At 44.9% G+C, this 22,314-nt stretch overlaps 1 protein-coding gene across 3 annotated transcripts in view; it reads left to right on the top strand.

Moving 5' to 3' along the window:
• The first annotated feature begins 260 nt into the window (after window positions 1–260).
• vav2 (vav 2 guanine nucleotide exchange factor) overlaps window positions 261–22,314 on the top strand; it is a 271,051-nt gene continuing 248,997 nt past the window's right edge. For all 3 annotated transcript variants that reach the window (XM_080756557.1, XM_080756556.1, XM_080756555.1), the window contains exon 1: window positions 261–1,734. In XM_080756557.1, coding sequence (XP_080612683.1) covers window positions 1,531–1,734 — 204 coding nt within the window. In that variant the 5' untranslated portion in view covers window positions 261–1,530. The remainder of the gene's footprint in view (window positions 1,735–22,314) is intronic.

Raw genomic sequence — 22,314 nt, 5'->3', positions numbered from 1 at the left:
CAGATGGCGCATCGACGGCAACTTTGACTTAAGAGTTAAGATGTAGTAAAAACATCAGATTAAAATGTAGCGCCATGATATATCACGTCACAGTGGATAGACCTATTAAGTTTTTTGTTTCCCCCCCCCCTTTGCATAATGATCAGTCCCGCATGCGAGGAGCTTGCGCAATCGCCTGTTTCACCGCCAGCCAAACGCACACACGGCTGGCTGGGTGCCGCTTTCTTTCTGCTCAGATTTTAGTGGCTGTGCCTGCAAAGCAAAGCAAAAACCCCACCATCATCTACACGGGAAACGAGGAGAGGGAGAGGGGAGAGGAGGACAGGACACAAACGGAAGCGAAGCAGGAATTCCAACTTAATACCAGCGAAGCGCGACCATTTCTACTGGTTTGTGTGTGTACATGGTCCCGTACCGACCGTACACACACACATGCACGAACCCGCGGAGTTCCCCCGCCCGTACTATCAACGTGAACGCCAGATATAGTGTGTTTTTGTGCGTGTCTCTTGTCTCTCTCTTGACTCTGTCCACACGGACATGTTCCCGCTGCTGGATACTAGGGAGGGACATGTTTTAGAGCTCATTCTGGGGGATTCCGAATGATGGTCAAGTAGTAGTATAGCGGCTGTTTGAAACGCTGCTTGATTGCTGTTGGTTTGTTTCTGCTGGTGGTGTACTGTCCGTCCGTCGTTTCTGCTTTTCAAACTACTGAATAGGATAATATTCTTGCTTCTCAAGTTTCCCCTGACATCATTTTGAGGCCACGATACAACGGACCTTACATTGCATAGGTATAGGTCGATTCACGCCGAAACTATACTGGACAGATCGACCCCGGGGAGAGGACTCGTCTCGCACCGATGGTTTTCTCACGTATTATTTATAACACGGATTAATGATTAGTCTACGACGCTGCAATGTGATCATACGACCAGATACGACTCGTGTTTTTTATTCGTGACTTTATTATTCGTCTTGTTTTACGCACGGCCGCTGCCTGTGTGTGTGTGTTTGTTTGTGTGTGTGTGTGTGTGTGTGTGTGTCAAGCCTGACGTTGGAGGGTTTGCCGCGAGGAAACTTTTTGAGAATGAAGAGAAGGAAATCCTCGTAGCACAGATTTCTTCCTATAGTCGCTATAGTGAAACGAGCCGTGTGTGTGTGATTTATTGAAATTATATTGAAATGATGATGATTCCCCTGCTCATAAAACCCACGCCAGGAACAGAGGAGACATGAGTCGGGGCGCCGATAAAACTGCGATCCACTACCACCACAACACGTCAAGTTAAAATGCAGTGCGTTTGGAATATACCCATGGATGTTACTGTCATTTGGCGAATGATTACCATCTGCGACTGATTTCCCCCACCCCGGAGCCCGGATCGCCCTTCTTGCGCGCAGGGAGCCGCACGCTGTATTAAGCAGCGGTCTGAACGGAACCAGTATATACGTCCTTCAACTTTATTATAGTAGCCGTACAAGTTTGTGTGTGTGTGTTTGTGTGTGTTTCTTTGGAACCGGGCAGACATGGAGGAGTGGAGGCAATGCGGGCGGTGGTTGATCGACTGCAAGGTCCTGCCCCCGAACCACCGGGTCGTGTGGCCCTCTGCGGCTGTCTTCGACCTGGCACAGGCATTGAGAGATGGGGTGCTGTTGTGCCAGATGTTGCACAATCTCTCGCCGGGATCAGTGGACCTAAAGGAGATAAATTTCAGGCCCCAGATGTCACAGGTAAGTCGAACACACACACACACACACACACACACACACACACACAGAGCACCCACAGCAGACACCCTTGCATTGTTTTGGGTTACATGTAGCACGTGACTTGTACAGAAATGAAATGATACATGGACCAACGACACCACTGTGCAGTCAGTGCAACCTAGTCCTAGGTTGCAGGCAGATGATGGATTTGACGGATCTGTGTGTAGCCACTGCTCACCAGGGATGGCACTATTTCCATCCAGATGTTGTTCTGTCCAACCCGCAAGAGTGTGTGTGTGTGACTTGGATTCCATTTAGCCCGCCCTTGTCCTCATACACGAGTGTACCAGATCAGAATGTTAGAAACCATTTGTATATTACCCGGTCCCAAGACCACCCAGGCACCCACCTCCCCACACAACGTTAGTTTCTTACTTTCTTCTATGGTTCAACATTAATATTGTCAGTCAGGCCATCTCTCCATTTGGATTCGCGAGTATATGAATGCATATTTAATACACTTTGGGGTGATAACGGTGGAAAGAGTGAAACCTATGATCTCTAAATGGTCATTGTTATACATCAGTCATTGGGCCCACTTGATAGCCATTAGCCGGTCACTGAAATAATAGTTAAAAGTTTATCTTTTTCCACAGGGGACCCCCTCTGACCCCAGTCCCCAGACCCCACTTTGAGAAGCCACTGGTCTAACAACCCAGGGTTGAGAACAGGGCCAAGAGGCGCAAAGTAGCATGGAATGAGACTGCGTGAATGTATATTGTATAGATAATGGGAGGTATGATATCATTATGGTCGTATGTCTACTAAACCTTGTCCGATACTACTACTTCCTAGTGATAGTGTTTTGTCATTTGGAATGATCGATGTGGGTTGGATTCTGCGATAGTAAATATGTACTCTGAAGCTGGGCCAGCAGGAGAATATTTTGAATGTCAATTTAGTGCAGTAACTGCAGTTGTCAAAATGACAGACAAGCCTATGTGAATTGGCTTGTCTGTGTGTGCGTCAAATGACAGACACGCCTGTGTGAATTGTTAGTAACCCACCAACCTTCTGATGCTGTGATTTTCAGATGATTCTTTAATATCCGTATGCCTACAATGGTTACTTGGAATGTCTATATTGTACCAGAGAGATGCATCTTTTGATACCAGTATTGTTAGACTTTCTCTGCACACCTTCCATGACACCTGCGTGCGTGTGCGCGTGCGTGCGTGCGTGCGTCAAATGACAGACACGCCTATGTGAATTGTTAGTAACCCCCAACCTTCTGATGCCCTGATCTTCAGATGATGCCTATCAGTAGTATGCCTACAATGGTTGGAATGTCTATATTGTGCCAGAGAGATACATCTTTTTGACACCAGTATTGTCAGACTTTCTCTGCACACTGTGTGTGTGTGTGTGTGTGTGTGTGAGAGAGACACTTTCAGTCCAGTTCACGTTGTTTGGTATATTATTAGCCAGTTCACCCCCCTTGCACATTCCTAGCCGCTTTTTTCAGGCAGTTTCAGTAAGTCACTCTCTCGTCTCCCTCCTTGGTTTCCACCAGTAGCATTGACTGATCTGCTTCTATAGGAGCTACTGGCCTCCATGATTACAAGGAGGAAAGAGGGCTTGACGGCATGCTTTGATCCTCCCATCATCGGTCCCGTGCATGCTCCTCCACTCTCTACTATGTGAAGCTGCAGTGTGTGTGTGTGTGTGTGTGTGTGTGTGTGTGTGGATGCATGACATGGGTGAGGAGGGGCGTGAGGGGGTGGGGGTCCCTCTGTGACAAATTGGCTTAAACAAAATCCTGGCAGCAGAACAGGAGTTTGTGATTTATGACGTGGAAAAGGTCAGTGTGCGGACGTGCGCTTGTAACGCTCCGAACACACTAATTCACCGGCGTCTAGGGCCCAGCAAACGAGAACTTGAAGTGGGACGATTATTACGTTATTTGTTCTGGACAAATGTCCCCTTTCTTTTTTTCTTTCTTTTTTTCTTCCCCTCACCCGCTCCATTTGCCGTGTGATTGATTGTTTCTGAAATGGACCCCTGCCTCTCTGGCCACGTCTTGCGATTAAATCTCTGGTCCACTCCACGGCATCCTCAAAAATGTTTTGGCAGGGAGTGAATGTTGACGTTGGGTGTATTACTGTGTGACCTGGACGAGGAATGGGGCTTATGGGGACAGCCGTAGCACATTGCGATTACATTCAGTCGCTTGTATTGCGGTTACTTGTGGGTGCAGTACAGTAGTAGGCCCATTGCGATTTGGTTAGATCGCTGACATCTTAATCGCTGACATGAATATGTCAGTGCGCTACTGCTGTGCAGATTCTATTTGCAGCAGTACATACATAATTAACCCATTCTGACCGGGCACCCATTTTGGTGTTAGCATCATGTTACGCTTTATGTATTGAAAAATAGCAGATCTACAAGCTCATATCGCGCCACCGAGTGGCGCGATACGAGCTTGTAGGTCTGCTATTTTTGAAAAATTCGAAGAACGACTGACATTTTTAGAATCTGATCTCAGGTCAGAATGGGTTCATCAGACCAGTGTGTGTCCAGTGGAAACCTCGTATGAATCTGATCTCAGGTCAGAATGGGTTAATAAACCCTTTATCTGATTAAGCGGAGAGGAAAGCTTTTTTCACGCTCCATGATGTTTTCAAAGAAAGAATAATGAGGACACACGTGTGTGTTTTGGCTTTCTTCGTGTTTACGGACGGAAAACGCCTACGTCATGTCAGCCCTAGCCAATCGCAGATTGGCGCTCAATGGCACATTTTCAACCAGTAAAGAATTAATTTTTCACTCTCCACATTTAGTTTGTATCATTATGAGGCTATGGTAGTGGGTAACCTGGGTACTGCCCAGGTTCCAGTACCCAGTAAGACTCTCCTCTCCCAAACCACTTGTGGTCCTCTTGAGCAAGGCATGTATTCAGCCCCCTGCTGCTCGAGTGCTGCTCTGTCGCAGACGGTAGAAGGCACTGGTAGTATTTGGCAGCTCCTATGAGGTATAACCAGGGCTCGACGCTTAGCATTTTTCCAAGTAGCACGTGTGCTACTAAGTTGAAAAATCTAGTAGCACACAAATTATTTTAGGAGCACGATGAAAAGTTATCAAATAATGTGTTTTTTGAGGGGCTGCCAGCCCCTCCTATATACAGCTTTAGTCCCCACACGTCTCAATATTTGCCATTGACAATATGGCAAAATATTATCTTTTCAGAAAGACAGACTATCCGTTTTTATCCTGCTGTTCTATCATGTGAGTGCAGAGGCTACTCGATGGTGAATTAGTGTTGTAACATTCTCCTTGGCTTCAGTTCAGACAGAACATCGCACATGTACACCTTGCCGTGGTGGGGGGGGATCTTTGCCTTTTTTCCGTTGCTCGTTATGCAGGCCACTGACTAGCTCTGTCCATAGCTCTAATGAGTTTCATTTAGAGCTATGGACCAGAGCTAGTAGTAGCCACTGACTAATATGAATCCAGCCAGGTCAGTCATTTGTATTGCGCTGCGCACATGCTTTTGTAAGCGAGCAAAGGGGACAGATCTTCAAATGAACGCCACATTGAGCCTCGTCTCCTCGTCACATTGTCAGCTTGTAGATCTGCTCTTTTTGGCGAACGACACCGCCGTTCAGAAATATAAATTTAGGTATAGAACCGCGACTATAGAATGTGCACTTGCTGTATCAGAGCCTTAGTTTATCACGATTGAATGGTCAAATTCTGTAGTCGCACCGGTGCTACACAAATTGAATTTTACAACTCGCACAGTGCTATTTTTAGTAGCAAATGCAAGTACCTAGTCGCACTGTCGAGCCCTGTGCAGGGCTCGAAATTAACTTTTTTACTTGGTAGCACTGGTGCTCCCAAATTCAGAATGAAGGAGCACCAGAAAAAAATTAGGAGCACCCACCAAAATTTTACGAGCACCAATATGTAATCGATTTTTTACATTCATTATTATTACACTTGTAGCCTACAGCAGTGGTTCCCAACATTTTTCATGTCAAGCACCCTCAAATTGACACTCATTAGCCCACGGACCCCCATTTGAAAATATATGCCAGGGACCCCCATATGAGAAGATTTTTACGGCTCTAGCAGTGATTTTCAGTTATTTACATTTCAAGGACCCCCAGTTTGACCTGAATTAGGCTACCGTTCCCCATTTCTATCTCTGGGACCCATAAAATCAAAGTTAATTTAACTGAGTGTACAAATGTACAGTGAAATTGGTTTACCCATAGTATGTAGTACACTCTCAGAGTTTCAGACCCATAAGGGTCCATTTGGTTCCTAACTATCATTTAACCGAGGACCCCTAGGGATCCCCGGACCCCACTTTGGGAACCACTGGCCTACAAGCCAGTTGGTATGAGATGCTATTTTTGTGGCAATAAACCAGTTGAAAATATAATTAAATTCTAAATACTGTCTCTGCTATAATTTCTGAATTTGTAAATGGCTACAAAACCCTTTGTTTTATGTAGGCCTGCTTTTTGATTGAAGTAAAAAAAAAAATATATATATATATATATATATATATATAGGCCTACTGTATATATTTATGAGAAGTTATTTTCATAACGTCATCATAAATGTGTGTGTGTGACTCCACACATTCCATTCAATTGAGCCCTTTTGTTGTCTCTCACAGCTGAGGACCTCAGGTCCAGCTGATGTTGATCACCCAATCAGTCCACGGACTGACGGGAGGTTAGAGGAAGTAGAAGAAGCCAAGGAGATATTTCTTTAAACAATCATAACTCTGGACAGGAATGGACTAGGAACTTACTTTTTTTTTACATGCTCAGATCTTTATGCTCTACAAGTTTAAATCATCTCGCGGGAGGGAACCGGCCCGCGACACTTTCGGTCGCGATCGTTTTGGTCGCACTACAGTAATTATATGCAGTAGCACTGGTGCGCCCAGTTATATTTTGAGATCGCACAGATTAAAATTCAGGCGCATTTGCGACCAAAATGGTCGCTATTTCGAGCCCTGCTGTGTAGAACTGTGGATTTTAACTGGAACTGTAGAAGGAAGTGTAATCATCCGCCAGTGGAGTTCCAGTTTGGCTAAAACGTGATGTAATGAGATTTTGTTTTGGAGGAAAATCAGATATTCTTGGACAGCAACAAAGAGGATGCATAATAATGAAATGCCTAAAGTAGCTTAAGTGAGTACTTGAGAACTTAAGCACTACATATTTCATTGTATGATGAATAGTGAACATGGAACTACAAGTTTTGCATTGCACTACGATGCGTTGAGCATAATAATGGTATGTGCAAAACCATGGCCAGGCCTGACCATGGAGGCCCATTACTGGCATGTCCAAAGTAGCTGTCAGCTTGTGCTGACATAAGTTGTAAGTAATAAATGATTAACTAATTCCCACAGAGTAAGCTTTATAGGCAGTTTTATTTGATGAGGAGTATTTGATAAGACTGTGGTGAGTGTGTTGTTGTGCATTGGATGATCTTAAAAGGATTACGTAAGTAAGTAGGGCAAAAGCTCTTAGAAACGGCTTGTTGAAGTCACCATGTTTTAAATTAGTCATTCTAAACCAGTTGTAACACACTAACCTTTTTTATATTGACCATGAAGCCTAGACCCAATATACTGCAGAGATGCACTTTATTTCTATTTTGACCACTGAAATCCTATATACTTTGTTGACCCTTTGCTCCCCTCGACACCAAATCTCTACATCAAAATGTAGTTGTTAAAGTTGTCCTTTGTCCATGACCCAAGCAGAACATAGAAGCCATCCTTGGGTTCGTGACCTGCCCCTTTACAAAACACAGATTTGGAAACAGCCACGCAAGCCACTGCAAGATTCAATATCGTTTGAATACTGCTAAACCGTCAAGGTTGAGTGTGCACCTAAACCTGGCTGCCTAATGAGCACTGTGTGTCTGTGTGTGTCTGTGTGTGTCTGTGTGTGTGTGTGTGTGTGTGTGTGTGTGTGTGTGTGTGAGAGCCAGGATAGGTGGGAGCTCAGCGTGTGTATCATTCACTATCCTGAGTGGTGGGCCTTAGGCTGTGTCTGGAAGACAAGGCTGACGTGCTCTCTGAAGCCCTTTGTGTATTGTTTAGCAGTGGGGGAATTCTGTCTCTCTTACTCTTTGTCTGTCTGTCTGTCTGTCTCTCTCTCTCTCTCTCTCCCCCCTCCTATTCTCCCCTTATTTCCTCTCAGTCGAGTGAGGTATAGCTGCGAATGCCTTTGGGATGAGTAAGGCGGATGTGTGTGTTTTACCTGTAGTACTAGTAGCTACCGGTGTTTGGAGTGCAATCACCACCACCACCAGCTGAGCCCCGAGCTCTCCTGTTTGAGCTACTGGCTCTCACCCACCCACAATAAGAGAGTGTCTCCTTTGTCTGGGTCTCTCAACAACAATGGTTGGAAGCAAGTAAACCACTTCAGCAACTAACTATATATTGTCTTCCCATCAACCACATTAATATGTAATTAAAAGTTATGGTATTCATAATACGTATGATTTATATAAGGGTCCGGGTGCAAGCCGTGTGCAGTGAGTAAGCGCTTGAACGCACTTGAATATGTGCTGTTTAAAGGTCAGGGGAATGTGCTTTAATGTTGAATGAAGAGGTGGACTTATTTTTCTATTTGTTGAGGGCTGCAATTAGGGCTTTATATGAAGATAAACTAATAATTATATTCGACTAATCTATTAATCCATCAATCACTTGATTTAAGCAAAGGTGTCCTGCTAAAATAATACAGGCAATATTGATTTTTTGATATCCGTATTGATGCCGTGAATAATATCGCGATTATCGGTATTATCGATTATCAGCCTTTTTAATTTTTTGCTGGAACCCGAAATGCTGCCAAACGGCAGTATTTCCAGATGTTTTTTTTACGAACCAACTTGCTAGGAATGGTTACTCTCACCGGCGCCATGTTTTGTTTGCTTTCCTGGGCGGAGGCGGTCCGACAACGCTGCTGTCGCCTCGTCGCCGTAATTCAGCGTCAGTGCCAGTCAATGCATGGACACTAAGTTATTAGGCAAATTATAGTTGTTTAAAATGAAATACTCGTAAATTCATCACACAGACACACACATAAGGTAATGTAGATGTTTATTTAAAAGAAAATCCATAGTTACATGACGGTAAAATTACGATATTGGGTATTATCGGTATTCGATATTATTTATATACTCCACGATATTACCGATATTGATTTCAAATATTGCGATAAACGGTAATATCGGTATATTGCCCAAGCCTACATAGCAGCTCTACAAGCTCACAATGTACGTGTCACTTTGCGTTTGCGACACATTGATTATTATAATAATCGCTAATATTATATCACATTGATTATTATTATTATTATTATATATAATGGGTATTTCCAAGAAACGCACTCGGACACTGTTTTGAGTCCGGCAGTGGACTCTTCCTAATTTATGTACTGATTTGTGTGATGTCGCCCACTGAAAACAACATATCGGCTATCTTTGCCACGGTCATATACCGTCGTACGACAAAGTGTATATGGTTCTTTGGCACGCTCTCTTTTTGTTCACGGTTCTAACCTTGAAAGGGCCGCGGCTTTAGTAAAGCTCTGCCGGGTGGGAATGGGATCAAAGAAACCGTGTGAACTTTAAAAAACCGGCATGGAGAGAGAGAGAGAGCTCCTGCCCACCTACCATTTAAAATCTCCCCAGTCTCGCTCTTGCTTCCTCTGTGACCGCTGTGGGCTGGGTGGGGAGGGGGAGGGGGGGGGGGGGGAAGACACCCACCCACCCGGCCGGCCCCCAGGGGTAATTTAATCTCAGCGTTTGGTCTACTGTTGACCCCGTGACCCGGCGCTTGCCGGATGCAGGTAATACCGCTAATGGAGCTCGTTATGAACACTTCCTGGGTTGAATGCAGCTGGGAGCTGAGAGCAGGTTGTGGGTGGGGGGGGGGGGGGAGAAGGCACAGATGAACACAAGCTGGACATTCTCTGCATGCTTTCAGTCACTAGGCAAGCCCTTCTTTAGGTTACATGTTTTCAGCCACTAGGCAGGCCCTACTTTAGGTTACAAAAGTCACCCTTTTCAAACCCAGCATTGAAAACGCAGAGTCACTCACTGTACTACCATCTATACTTACTATATATATGGGTAATATCATGTCATGTATGGAGAATATAGGTTGCTGCCTTCAGGAAGGAGATATGGTGTTCCAGCATACAATAAGGTCAGCCTGAAGAGGTCTTTTGGTCCATCAGTCGACTTTGAGGCTTAATCAGGATTTTGGCCAGGATTAGACTGAGCTGTGGACATTGCTCGAGCCCCCCCCCCCCCCCCCCCACCCACAGAACATTCAACTATTATATATATATATATATATATATATATATGTGTAGTTCAAACTCAGGACCTCATGCTGTATGTCACTGTGTGTCTATGGCTGATCTAACAGATGGCTGAACTGGCTGCCGCTCCGCTTTAGCACATCCTCTCAAAATGGACCACGGTAAAACCAACGCCAGAGCTGCTTTTAACCCATTTAGACCGTTCTACAAATGTCTTCTAAATCCTGAGAGTTTTCTGAAAGGCTATGTTTCTAATGTCAGTGGTTCTCACACATTTATGTCAAGGACCCCAAGAGCGATCTGTAATTGGCCGCCGACCCCCATCTGAAAATATGTTGTTCCAGGGACCACCCCCCCCCAACCAACCACCAGAAGCAAAGATTTGAGTGAAAAACGTTCGCTCTGAAAGAATATATATATATTCAAAGATTTGCGCCACATTTTCATGACCTAAAAGCTCGTAGCGCGGCACTCGGTGCCGCGCTATACGAGCTTGTAGTTATGCTATTTTTCAATAGCTAAAGTATAACGACAATGCTTAAAACGCCAAAAGGTGATTCCCGTCCAAAATTGGGTTAATTGACATTCTCGTTTACATGTCTACTAGGCATTTAATATGCAGGTGTAGTTAGGACATGCTTGCTGCCTCGCGCGCTCACCGCTCACGTGTTGTCAGCAGTGAGTGATGCTATACGGGGGACTGGGTGGCGACGAAGCAGCCGGCGAGGATGACGTGTGGAGGAATCGCTGACGTCCGTGCGGTCACTGTGCGGTGCTGGTGTTGGTCGTTGTGGTGGACTGAGTACTGACTGACTGTGGCTTCTTCCTGCAGTCACAGCCATAGGTTAGCATCTGGATGTTGCTCCTGGGAAGTAGTGTGTGTGTGTGTGTGTGTGTGTGTGTGTGTGTGTGTGTGCGCGCACACACACACACACACACATTGTACGTACTGGTATACAGTACACCATGTAACTATGTACGTATGTTCTCATGCACAGACAGTAATACACTTTATATACATGCGCACACACACACATACACACACACGTGAACATACACTAGCAGGCTCAAGTATATTTCTATGTATTACCATGTGGTGTTCTTGCTTACTGTAAATCGCTCCGGATTAAGAGTGTCTGCTGCTAAATGCCTAAATTGTCTTGCTGCGGGGAACTATAAGCAGTTTGCCAGTTTCATATCTTCTCTCTCCCGTTTGCCCCAAGGAAACGGAAATTATTCAGTCAAGTGTTTCTATTTTGGCGTTACTCGTGCATTGGGGGGTGGGGGGAGGGGGGGTCGTGCCAGCACAAGCACAGCAGCAAGCGCCGATATCCAATTGCCGATGCCTATTGATCATGTCCCATAATTGGCCGTGTGAATGGGGAAGGGCACACCAGCTATAGGGTTACGACATCGGACACAATCCGGTAAAAGGCCAGCAGTTATCGATCGTCTCCCGCGGCTCATTCTTCTTGTTAATCATGCAAACAAAGTGGAACGGTGCGTTCTCTGCGCTGCAGTCAGACAACCTTACCAAGGGGGGATCATTTCCTCTCGCTTCGCATTCACGCCACATTTATCCCATTTAGGCCTGACGTCGAAATAACAAAATCACACCCGTGTGAACTGAGTGGTGCAACTCCCCTCTCCCCCTTCCCCGCCACTCGGTGGCGTGCTATGAGCTTGTAGATCTGCTATTTTTCAAACAGCTGAAGTATAACATAATAGTTAGTTAAAACACCCAAAGGGTTTCCCCGTCCAGAATGGGTTATACTTAGTTTGCGCGCTGTTGGCGCATGCTGAAAATAGCCCATCTACAAGCTCCCAGCGTGTCACATCGCATTAGCTCATTAGATCCCTGTGTGCCCATATAAACCCTGGTGTTTCACTGTATATTCTCACCGATCAATATCATATTAATGCATGTTATGTCCCTAGTTCTTGGCCATGGGCTATTCTACTGTATTGTGTGGGATATCTAATGAAATGGGAAAAGCAGTCATTCACACAAAAGTAGTCGGCTATTCATTTATTACGAGACGGTGGTTCAACGTTGTGTGATTGATCTCTGGCCCATGATCTTAGTTTTGCTCTATGGTTCAACCATCACCCGTCTCTATATGATGTGTGCTCTGTGATGTATCCGTTGAATTCCGGAGCTGTATTACTCTAAAAGTAGCTCTACCTATTACCTATCTTTAATTTGACTGTGGGTTCTAATTCTAGTGAGAGAAAGCCCATTAGTCACGGGCTACAAATAATAACCCATGTATTGTAACCCTTTCATCTGCTCCGGGAGTGTTCTGGCTCCATGTCACCAGGGAAATTGTAGAAACCCCCTTTTCCGCTGAACAAAAATGTCATGCAGACCAATCTGTCAGGAGGATAACGATAAAATATGGCGGCGTAATGCAGCGCACAGAAGCGGGAGAATGTGAAAGTCGTGGTCGTTATCATAATTGTTTTGACAATTACGTATTCAAAGGAAGTGCTACGGGGAGAACTTTAATTACCGTAAGTCGGCTAGGACAAAGTCTCTTTGTGAAGCATTTTGCACAGACGTGGCGATGCAGTAATGTTATATTTGCATGTTTGCTGATAGCAACCATAGGGGCTGCTTTGCAAATCTTTGATGACCTACAGTATCAGTTGACTGCAGCATTGTGCCACTCGCTCTCAGCTCTTACAGTAATGAGAGCAGGTGTGGGTCCTTGAGATTTTATGATTGAAGCTTTATGAAAGGGGCAACCACACACACACACACACACACACACACACACACACACACACACACACACACACACACACACACACTGTTGTTGTTGTTGTTGAAGAGACAGGTTGTCCTGTCTGTCCTTGATTGATGACATATCTAAAACCAATTTCTCAGAAGTGCCTGCATCTAGGAGGAATGCAGCAGGTAAAGTAGCGCATTCCATTGTGTACGTGCGTGCGTGCGCCGTGCGTGCGTGCACATTTTGGTGGTAGCATAATGAAAGTGTGAGGAGAGAATGAGAAAGCTTAAACGATTTAGAATCAGTTCTGGGAGCCTTCCGGGACAAGGCAAAAATAAATGACCAAGAACAGGAATGATCATATACTCATCATCACACTCATCATCACACTCTTAAGCTTTGGTAATCGGTGCCACACAAACATTACCTGCATCCAGACAGTCGCGTCACGAAGATGCATCTTGGAGTCACTTCCTGGTTTTTTTTAAGCAGCTGGTGGATGGAAAATGAAGCTCGCGCGCGGCTGCAGCGTGGGCGGGCGGTGCTTCCCAATAGCCCCGCCCACGCTGCAAGTTGCAGCTAGCTGCTCTTACAGTGTGTTTTAACAGCGGGAGAACAATGGCGAGCGACACTTGAATTTCATTGGCCACCCATCGCCCACTATTGCCGGACGACGTCAGCATCTTCGTGACTCAACTGTCTGAGAGTACCCAGATTCTTGCAGATAATGTTATAGTGTGTGTGTGTGTGTGTGTGTGTGTGCGCCTACTCTACTAATACCACATATATTGTATTCTCAAGCATGGCGTGACTTCCATTGGAAAAGCATTGAGCCATGAAACACAGGCAGAACATTTGTTCTCTATGTGTGTTTGAAGCGTAACGCTACACAATACGAATGAACAGCGACAGACTTCTTGTTACCCCCCCCCCCCCCCCCCTTTCCTGTCTGCCGAAGACGTTCACAGCTTCCTGCTTAGCCTGAACACTTAAAGGGTTAGGGAGAGTTGTGTAATCCCCTCCTCCCCTCCTCCCCCCCCACACACTCCTTCTCTGTGCTTGGCCAACAAGAAACATGTGGCCCGAGAACAGAGAGTTCAGAACGCGGCCCATCCCCACCTTGGATGAGCTCAACAATGCCTGGCTCATATACTGTACACTTTAGGAGTCTGGACAGTGGGACACCCTGCTGTTATCACGCCAAACCCCGCACGCATGTGTTGCATTCTCTTTTTTCTTTTTTCTTTCCAGAAGAAGGGGGGAAAAAGCAAGAGAAGGAAAGAATGCGTGGGCGGGTGTATGCTGCCTGTTAAGTGCCGCTGTGTTCTGTACAAAGTACTGATCTTATGTGTGTAATTTTCTCCTCTCTGACTTGGACAGGCTTTTATTTCCTCCTTCCCGGAGTTGCATCCTGTGTTGTTGTAGTACAGTTTTGTGACTAAAGGCCTTTTCAGAGAGCATTTTAAAATTGCATTCGTTTGGAGGGGGACGTGTGGTCACAAGGACTTATTTTGGGTCTGTCTGACTGCACTCTTGAATGTTCCTTGACAATCGTTTTAATATTGCAGTTGAACCCTTTCTTTTCAAATGTTTATGTCAAGGACCCCACAAATTATATATATTTGTCCACCGACCCCCATCTGAAAATATGTTGTTCCAGACCCCCCCCCCCCCCCCCCCCAGAAGCAAACATTTTAATTAAAAATAATATATATTCAAAGATTTGCGCCACATTTTCATGATTGTTCAAAAATAGCGGATCCACAAGCTCGAGTGCCACGCTATGAGCTTGTAGATCTGCTATTTTTCAATATCTATAGTATAGGATAATGCTTAAACCACCAAAAGGGGTTCCCGCCCAGAATGGGTTAAAATTGTATTCTTGAATGTTCCTTTTTTAAAATCTTAACAATCGTTGGAGACCATATTGCAGTTTAAGCAGGGTTCAATTTGAAACGACAACGGGTCGGAGGGGGTTCAAAAGCAGAGGCGTGGATCATTTGGGCCTGTTCCTCCCCAGTTTGTCTTCAAATCCCTGACATCGCAGCAGACAAACCGTCATGTAACGTGACAGCTGGTACAGTATGTCTCATCACCGGGCTGTCGCAGGACTCTCAATTTTACACGTCCTCTCAAGCAGTTGACATTGACGTCCACGTTTTGGACAAGACGGGCCTCCAAATGCTTGTCTCAGGCGAGATGTTTGTGCAATACGTCATCGACGACCCCCCCCCCCCCCCCCCCCCCCCCCCCCCCGCCTGCAGGTGCACACTGGCTAAAATTAGATCACTGTAAAAACAGAAGTGTTGATTTCTGCTCTCACACAGTTGAGTTGTCATTCAGTTATTCTTAAAGGAGAATTCCATACTAAAAGGCTTTCTTACATTTCTTTGTAGTTGTTACGTCCCCATCAAAGAGGTCCAGGTGTCCTTATTGGATATTTCCCCTACCATAAGCCCTAAATGAATTGCATTGAATTGAATGGGATGTATGGGGTGTTGTGCTAATTCGCTTATTTCCATCGCTCAAAATTATATTTTTTTTGTATATATCCTCTCTTCATAATGGAAATAATAACCCAAGTGGCACACTTTACTACTTATTTCGATGGAAATAAGCGAATTAGCACAACACCCCATACACCCCATTCAATTCAATGCAATTCATTTAGGGCTTATGGTAGGGGAAATAGCCAATAAGGAGCTTTTGCACAAAATAACACCTGGACCTCTTTGATGGGGACGTAACAACTACAAAGAAAGGTAAGAAAGCCTTCTAGCATGGAATTCTCCTTTAAAACCAAGTCATGTTCCCGTCCCGTTTCTCTTTTATTCACGGAAGCGGAACTGTATTGTTTGCCGAGGTAATGTGGCGTGTACGCGATGACATGGCATTGTAGAATAATCTCCATATTATAAAGGCAGATTGTCGCCCCTCGCCTGGGCTTTCATTGTTGCCTGAGGTTATCCTATGAAGGCTGTGATGAATGCATGGGTGTTCGTTTGTTTATCACATGCATACCCATAGCCTTATTTATTCACAAGCGCAGTGAGGAAATGGCATTTAATCAGCAACCGTAGCTGCCATGTTTGAGCCAAAAGGCCCAATTCATCACCTCCCCTTACATAACAGCTGTGGGTGTGGCTTCAGTTCAGATGGATCACTCCCCCCACCCACCTGAAAACCAGGTACACTTAATGAACTGTTGGGTGTGACCACATAAAAACATCATTTTAACGCTTAAATAAAAATATTACATCTTCCTCCTAGTATAATCATAATACCTGATCATGTTTTAAGGGGGGAAAAATCATGGCACTCCATCTTTTACCACTTAAAGCTACACTGTATGCTCTATACTTGGTCCACTTCTTCTTTTCCTTTACACCAAATCTATTTCCCGAAAATATCCGATCTACAAGCTCACACGCGGCACATTGCCTTCTTCTGATCGACTATTTTCAATGAATTATGGATGCTGCAAAGTCTTCGTGTAGATAATTTAACTCTGAGCACGAGATGTATTTGGTACATTTATCTATTTTTACAAATGGACACAGAGGTTTTGGCTGCGTGTATTTCTGTCTGTTTGCCCTCTGTTCTGGTTCCTGCCCTTGGCAGTTCTCCCAGACCGGCTTGCTTATTTCTCCCCGTTTCACCTTTTTTCTTATTTATTATTCTTGTATGATTTGACCTTGGAGGAGGAGTAGAGGGGGAGTCTCCCTATAGTACCTACACACAGCCTTCTGTGATGATGAAGTGCATGGCCTGGCTACATTCATCTTTCCTGTGTGTGTGTGTGTGTGTGTGTGTGTGTGACTGTGTGTGTGTGTCAAACAAAGCATCACAATTTAACTCTGCCCTTGTAAAAATTGATTATGGGTCCATTTTATACGGTAAATGAACACACCTACTCGATCTCTTTGTAGCACGGCATGTCCTTAAAGAGCAAACATACTGATGTTTTGGATATATATATATATATATATTATAGTTCTGTGGGGGAAATTCTGCTTTAGCTTCACCCAGCTGATGTCTGTAATCTGAATAGCGGTTTGTCTTGCTCAGGGACATTATTGACAGAACCTTTGACCTTCTGATCACCAGATTGACTCCTCTACCCACTAAACTACTGCCGCCCCGAACCTGATATACCTGCTTTTGTTTAGCAATAGAGCAGCATGGTCATCTTGTGCATCTTGTTAAGGTATTTATTAGCATCTAAATGCCAGATGCTCCTATCAGGAGCTCATTATACAGTTGGCCTTGTGCCGCATGCAAAGTATTATCTCTAGCGTGGACAATTGAGCAGAGTGCCACTGCTGATTGCCCGTTTGACCGGAAAGGACTGATGTATTTACCCCCACTGTAATTTAGTTTGTGTAATCAAGGAAGCAACCTTTAAAAAGAAAAATCCCCAGCGTCATTTAAACAATGATTTAATTTGGGTCCAAAATCCAAGCAGCACTCTAACACCAAATTAACCCTTTAACCAATTTTGGGCGGGAGCCCCTTTTCGTGTTAGCATTACGTTATGCTTTAGAGATCGAAAAACAGCAGATCTACAAGCTCATAGTGCGCCACCGAGTGGCGCGCTACGAGCTTGTAGGTCTGCTATTTTTTGAAAACCGAAGAACGACTGACATAGAAACATAGCTTTTTCAGAAAACTGTCCTGATGTAGAAGACGTTTTTAGAACCTGATCTCAGGTCAGAATGGGATAAAAAAAAACATGATCTATGACTAGTGTGATTTTAGTTTTTTTGTAAACAAACATTGGCATGAATATGGGGGAAACCCTTTCTTTGTGCGCGTGCGTTCGTTCGTGCGCGTACCCAGGGCTGGTGTTTTGGACATTGACGGACAGGGTTGGTGTGTGGTGGTCGTCAGGCTGCGTCCCTGAGACGTCCGTAGGAGTCAGGGGTCTCCCTGGTCTTAGACAGAGCTTCATGGAACCTGTCAGCCAGATGTTAGAGGCCCAGGGCCCTCGCCTTGTACCCCCTGTCTTTTCTACTTCCTTCTCCATTAATTACAGACTCGGCACGGTCTCCTGTCTCCGTCATTGGCTCGGCACAGTGAAAATGAGTTACTTGAGTATTGGACTGTACATGTACTTAATTTTATTCATTATTATTATGTCCTATATCTAGCGTTTGGTGTGTGTGCGCACAAACTTTGTCCTACACAAACATTAAATTCCCTTTGACAATGAATGGAGAATTTTACGTCATAGTATCTGAGCAAATGGACAGTCTATTTTATGTCATGTTGATGTACGATGATGATCTAAGTGAGATTAACGTTGGCAAAAAAAAATCACATTACAGTAGTTATGTACGTGTCCCAAAATGGTGTATTCCAATATTGAATTTGTCAGCTGTTTTGCCATTGAAAAGAGCACAACGGTTACATAGGGGTTGAAGTGGGTAATCGAGTCGCCTCAAATCCTCAATAAGAGTCTGCGTGCCTTTGAGACTCTCCGTGTAAACAGAGTCGATGGCAACGCATCGCGACAGCGAGCAGACCTTGACACTTGTTCCTTCCGGACGACGGCACAGTAGACCACAAGCAGACACCTGACCTTGAACGATAAGCGGACCTCTTCAGCACGCTGGCAACAATGTGACGCTTCCTCTCAGCCGCGTCTTTATCCGTGACATAACAACCTCTGTCGAGGTTAGGAGGCCAAGACGACCAGAAGTGTGTATCCTAAATGTAGAGGGGAAAACGGGCGCTCTCTCATACATTCACACGCAAACACATATTGTGAGAAAGTGGGGAAATTAATGTAAACTAAGTGGGGGGGAGCCCTGTAACCTTGAAGAGCTTTTTTCTTACGAGGCCAAGACGACCAGAAGACTGTGTATCCTAAATGTAGAGGGGAAAACAGGCGCTCTCTCAAACATTCACACGCATTCCCCACTTTCTTGTGGGGAAATTAATGTAAACTAAGTGGGGGGGGGGGGGGAGCCCTGTAACCTTGAAGAGCTTTTTTCTTAATTAAAACAAAGTCCAGAGGGCTCGGAGAGCAAACGGGATTGTGGAACCCCAGGAGCACAATCAAATCAGTGGGATAAGGTACGACAAGAACATTTTCATTTTCTCATCCACTTAACGACAGGTGCCTGAGGGGGAATGGAAGTGCGGTAATGAGGAAAACAATGGCTTAATGCTCAATGCCATCCTTTTGATGGGAAATCAGGATTTTCAACAACTCTACCGCAGACAGACAGACACACGCACGCACATCCTGGACAGTTTGAAGACAGTCCTTGATTAATTAGCTATTCTCCTTTAATGCTTGCTTTAATAACACTCTTTATAGCAGCAGTTTGCTATGGAGTTTAAAACATGTGAGCTATTAAACCTATACCAAGAGGGTTCACAGTATGCGGCTTAGCTAGTTGGCTTCTCAACGGCGGTATTAGATGAAAATACTTTGACAATGAAAGTAAGAGAGGCGTCTATAGTCAGAATATATATACAGTAATGTATACGGAATAATACATAGTAATGAGTATGTTGGAAGAACCAAGCACAATATAAACAAGTATATGAGAACAATCTGTACAGTGCAAGCGATGCACGATGAAGATAATAAAGGCAGCCCATGAGAGGTCACACCAGTAACGGTATACCATATATATATATATATACTGTAGGTGTCACGGGACTACCTTTTTTTTGTTTTGCAGAGCGTGGGACCTGATGGCCGCTGAGGGGGCGCTTGTTTTACAGGTTAGGGTTAAGGTTAAGGTTTAGGCATAGTTTCTGTGAGGTTAGGTTTCTGGTTTATCCGATACATCACCTCAAGCGCCGTAAACCTGATTCAATCACCACTCTTGCCTAGCTGGCTTTTGCAACCCAAAAAGAGGGAGGACTCTATTGCATAGTTTGCATTTCTATCTCATTTGCCCCCCCCCCCCCCCCCCCTCCCTCCGAAGTGCTTGTGTGCGTGAAAGATCAGAACTTGTTCATTTGTTGCATATTAAAGCCATCTGTTGCCGTTTGCTTCCTCAGGGCATGCCCCTGATGTGCCTTGTGTTCGTCATTCACTACAGAGCATCATGTAAAGCACCAAACAGACTTATTAGATTAGGACCCCGGCGGGCAGACGAGACAATAGGAGCACACGCTGAACACGACAATGAGGAGGTGGGGAGACGAGGCTTGAGTGGCGCTTGAGTGGCTCGGTGCATCACGAGTGTCGATGTATACGATCCAAGGCCCACATGCAAATAAGCACACTTTCCAGAATGACCCCTATTGCAAAAATGGCTTATAAAAGAGGAAAAGCTAAAATAGCCGATCTACATTACAAGCTCATGACTCATCGCAATGGGTTGTGATCTTATTTTATTTTTGAGTGGTGCAACCACTCCAAGGAACGGCAATGTCCGTTCGTCCTCACATGTGACTATGAGTAGCAGTAGGGGCAAACCATGTACTCAGTTCACACAGGTGTGATTTTTTTTTCTTTTTCAAAAATGGACCCTCACTGGTTCATTTGGTTCCATTTGTACACTCTCAAGAGTTACACACCCGTACAGGGCCATTTGGAACCCACTCAAGGACACTTTTAGACCCACCGGTGTGTATATAAGGAACCACCAGTGCACAATACACGCACAATAGCAGCACCCTGACTCTGTTTGACCAGAATGGAACAGAGCCTTCATTAGTATCAGCGGTAACACCTGTGAAGGTAAAGGGGAAGGGCCCCAAGTTCTTTCCAAAATGGCGCGTGACGTGTGCATGTAACCCCCTAGCGTGTCTTGCAGTCGTGGCCGTTAGTAGCATGTGTATAGCGCACCATTTTGCTTCTCACGGCTCAACCGCATCGCATTTCCACAATGTTATTGTGATGGATATTGTCCGGGGCGCAAAGCAAACCTAATGATTGGGTTGCCGCCGGGAAGGAGGAGGGCATGTGTGAGCGAGGGGCCGCTGCTCGACACCGTCTGTTACACGGTGAAGAATGGAGCAGAGAGTCTGATCAGGCGGATCCGGCTGTGAGTTTAACCCATTCTGACCTGAGATCAGATTCATACGAGGTTTCCACTGGGACACACACTGGTCTGATGAACCCATTCTGACCTGAGATCAGATTTAAAAAAAATGTCAGTCGTTCTTCGATTTTTCAAAAATAGCAGACCTACAAGCTCGTATCGCGCCACTCGGTGGCGCGATATGAGCTTGTAGATCTGCTATTTTTCAATAGGTAAAGCATAACATGATGCTAAACACCAAAATGGGTGCCCGGTCAGAATGGGTTAATGAATAATTTATGTCCGGGTGATGACTCAGCACCCCCAACCTGGTGTGTTGTTCGCCGGAAATGAATACTTAAAAAAAAAAGTGTTAAAAGGAAATGGACAAAAAAAACGGATTCCTGTATTATTCAGACGGCGGCGATCACTTGGCTCTCCCTCAAGTCCGTACTTGTATGTGTGTGTGCATTTGGAATCCACTCCATATAGCTATAGATGTTTCTAAAGCCTGATTTTAAATGCGGCATCGCTCGTTGCAAATGTAAGATTTACATCATTGCTCACGGTCGCAACGCATTGGGAGTTTTGTAGATTGATTAACCCATTCTGAACGGGCACCCATTTTGGTGTTAGCATCATGTTATGCTTTAGCTATTGAAAAATAGCAGATCTACAAGCTCATAGCGCGCCACCGAGTGGCGCGCTACGAGCTTGTAGGTCTGCTATTTTTTGAAAAATCGAAGAACGACTGACATTTTTTAGAATCTGATCTCAGGTCAGAATGGGTTAATCAGACCAGTGTGTGTCCTAGTGGAAACCTCGTGTGAATCTGATCTCAGGTCAGAATGGGTTAAGTACAAATCCGCTTCAGGTTGTTGGGAGGCACAAGACAGGCCGCGGGGGAAACCTGGAGTACACGTTTGGAACCGATAACAATTTCCATATTAATGTCCTTCTGTACTGCCTTCAGCACAGCCTGTATATGCATTATGCATACAAAGCTTTAAGCGTACCAGTCATTGGACGGTCTGCATGGTGGCACAGGGGTAAAGCACATCGAGGCCTCGCTCTGCCTGCGCTCCAAAGAACACCTATTCCTTTAAGCCATGGTGACACTCACGTACAGTATGTGTATACAATATAATGAGGGAAGGGAAACGATGTCGTGATTGTTTGTTTGTGTGCTTGGAAAAAAAGGAAATGGCCTGTTCTGTCTTTGTTTTTAGTTTTTTAAAGACTCTTATTCCCTGCACTACAATGCTTAACCCCTCTTGGTGTTTTAAGCATTATGTCATACTTTAGCTTTTGAAAAATAGCAGATCTACAAGCTCATAGCGCGGCACCGAGTGCCGCATTACGAGCTTGTAGGTCTGCTATTTTTTTTTAACCGTGAAAATGTGCCTCAAATCTTTGAATATATTCTTTGCTTCTGGGGGGTCCCTGGAACAACATATTTTTGCCGACCGGCGGCCAATTTCATATATTTGTGGGGGTCCTTGACAA

This window comes from Protomyctophum bolini, assembly GCF_963924005.1.
Source record: "Protomyctophum bolini genome assembly, chromosome: 22".
In the NCBI taxonomy this organism is placed as follows: Eukaryota; Metazoa; Chordata; class Actinopteri; order Myctophiformes; family Myctophidae; genus Protomyctophum; species Protomyctophum bolini.
Note: the sequence above shows the minus strand (reverse complement) of the source record. Positions and strands in the feature narration are given on the sequence as shown.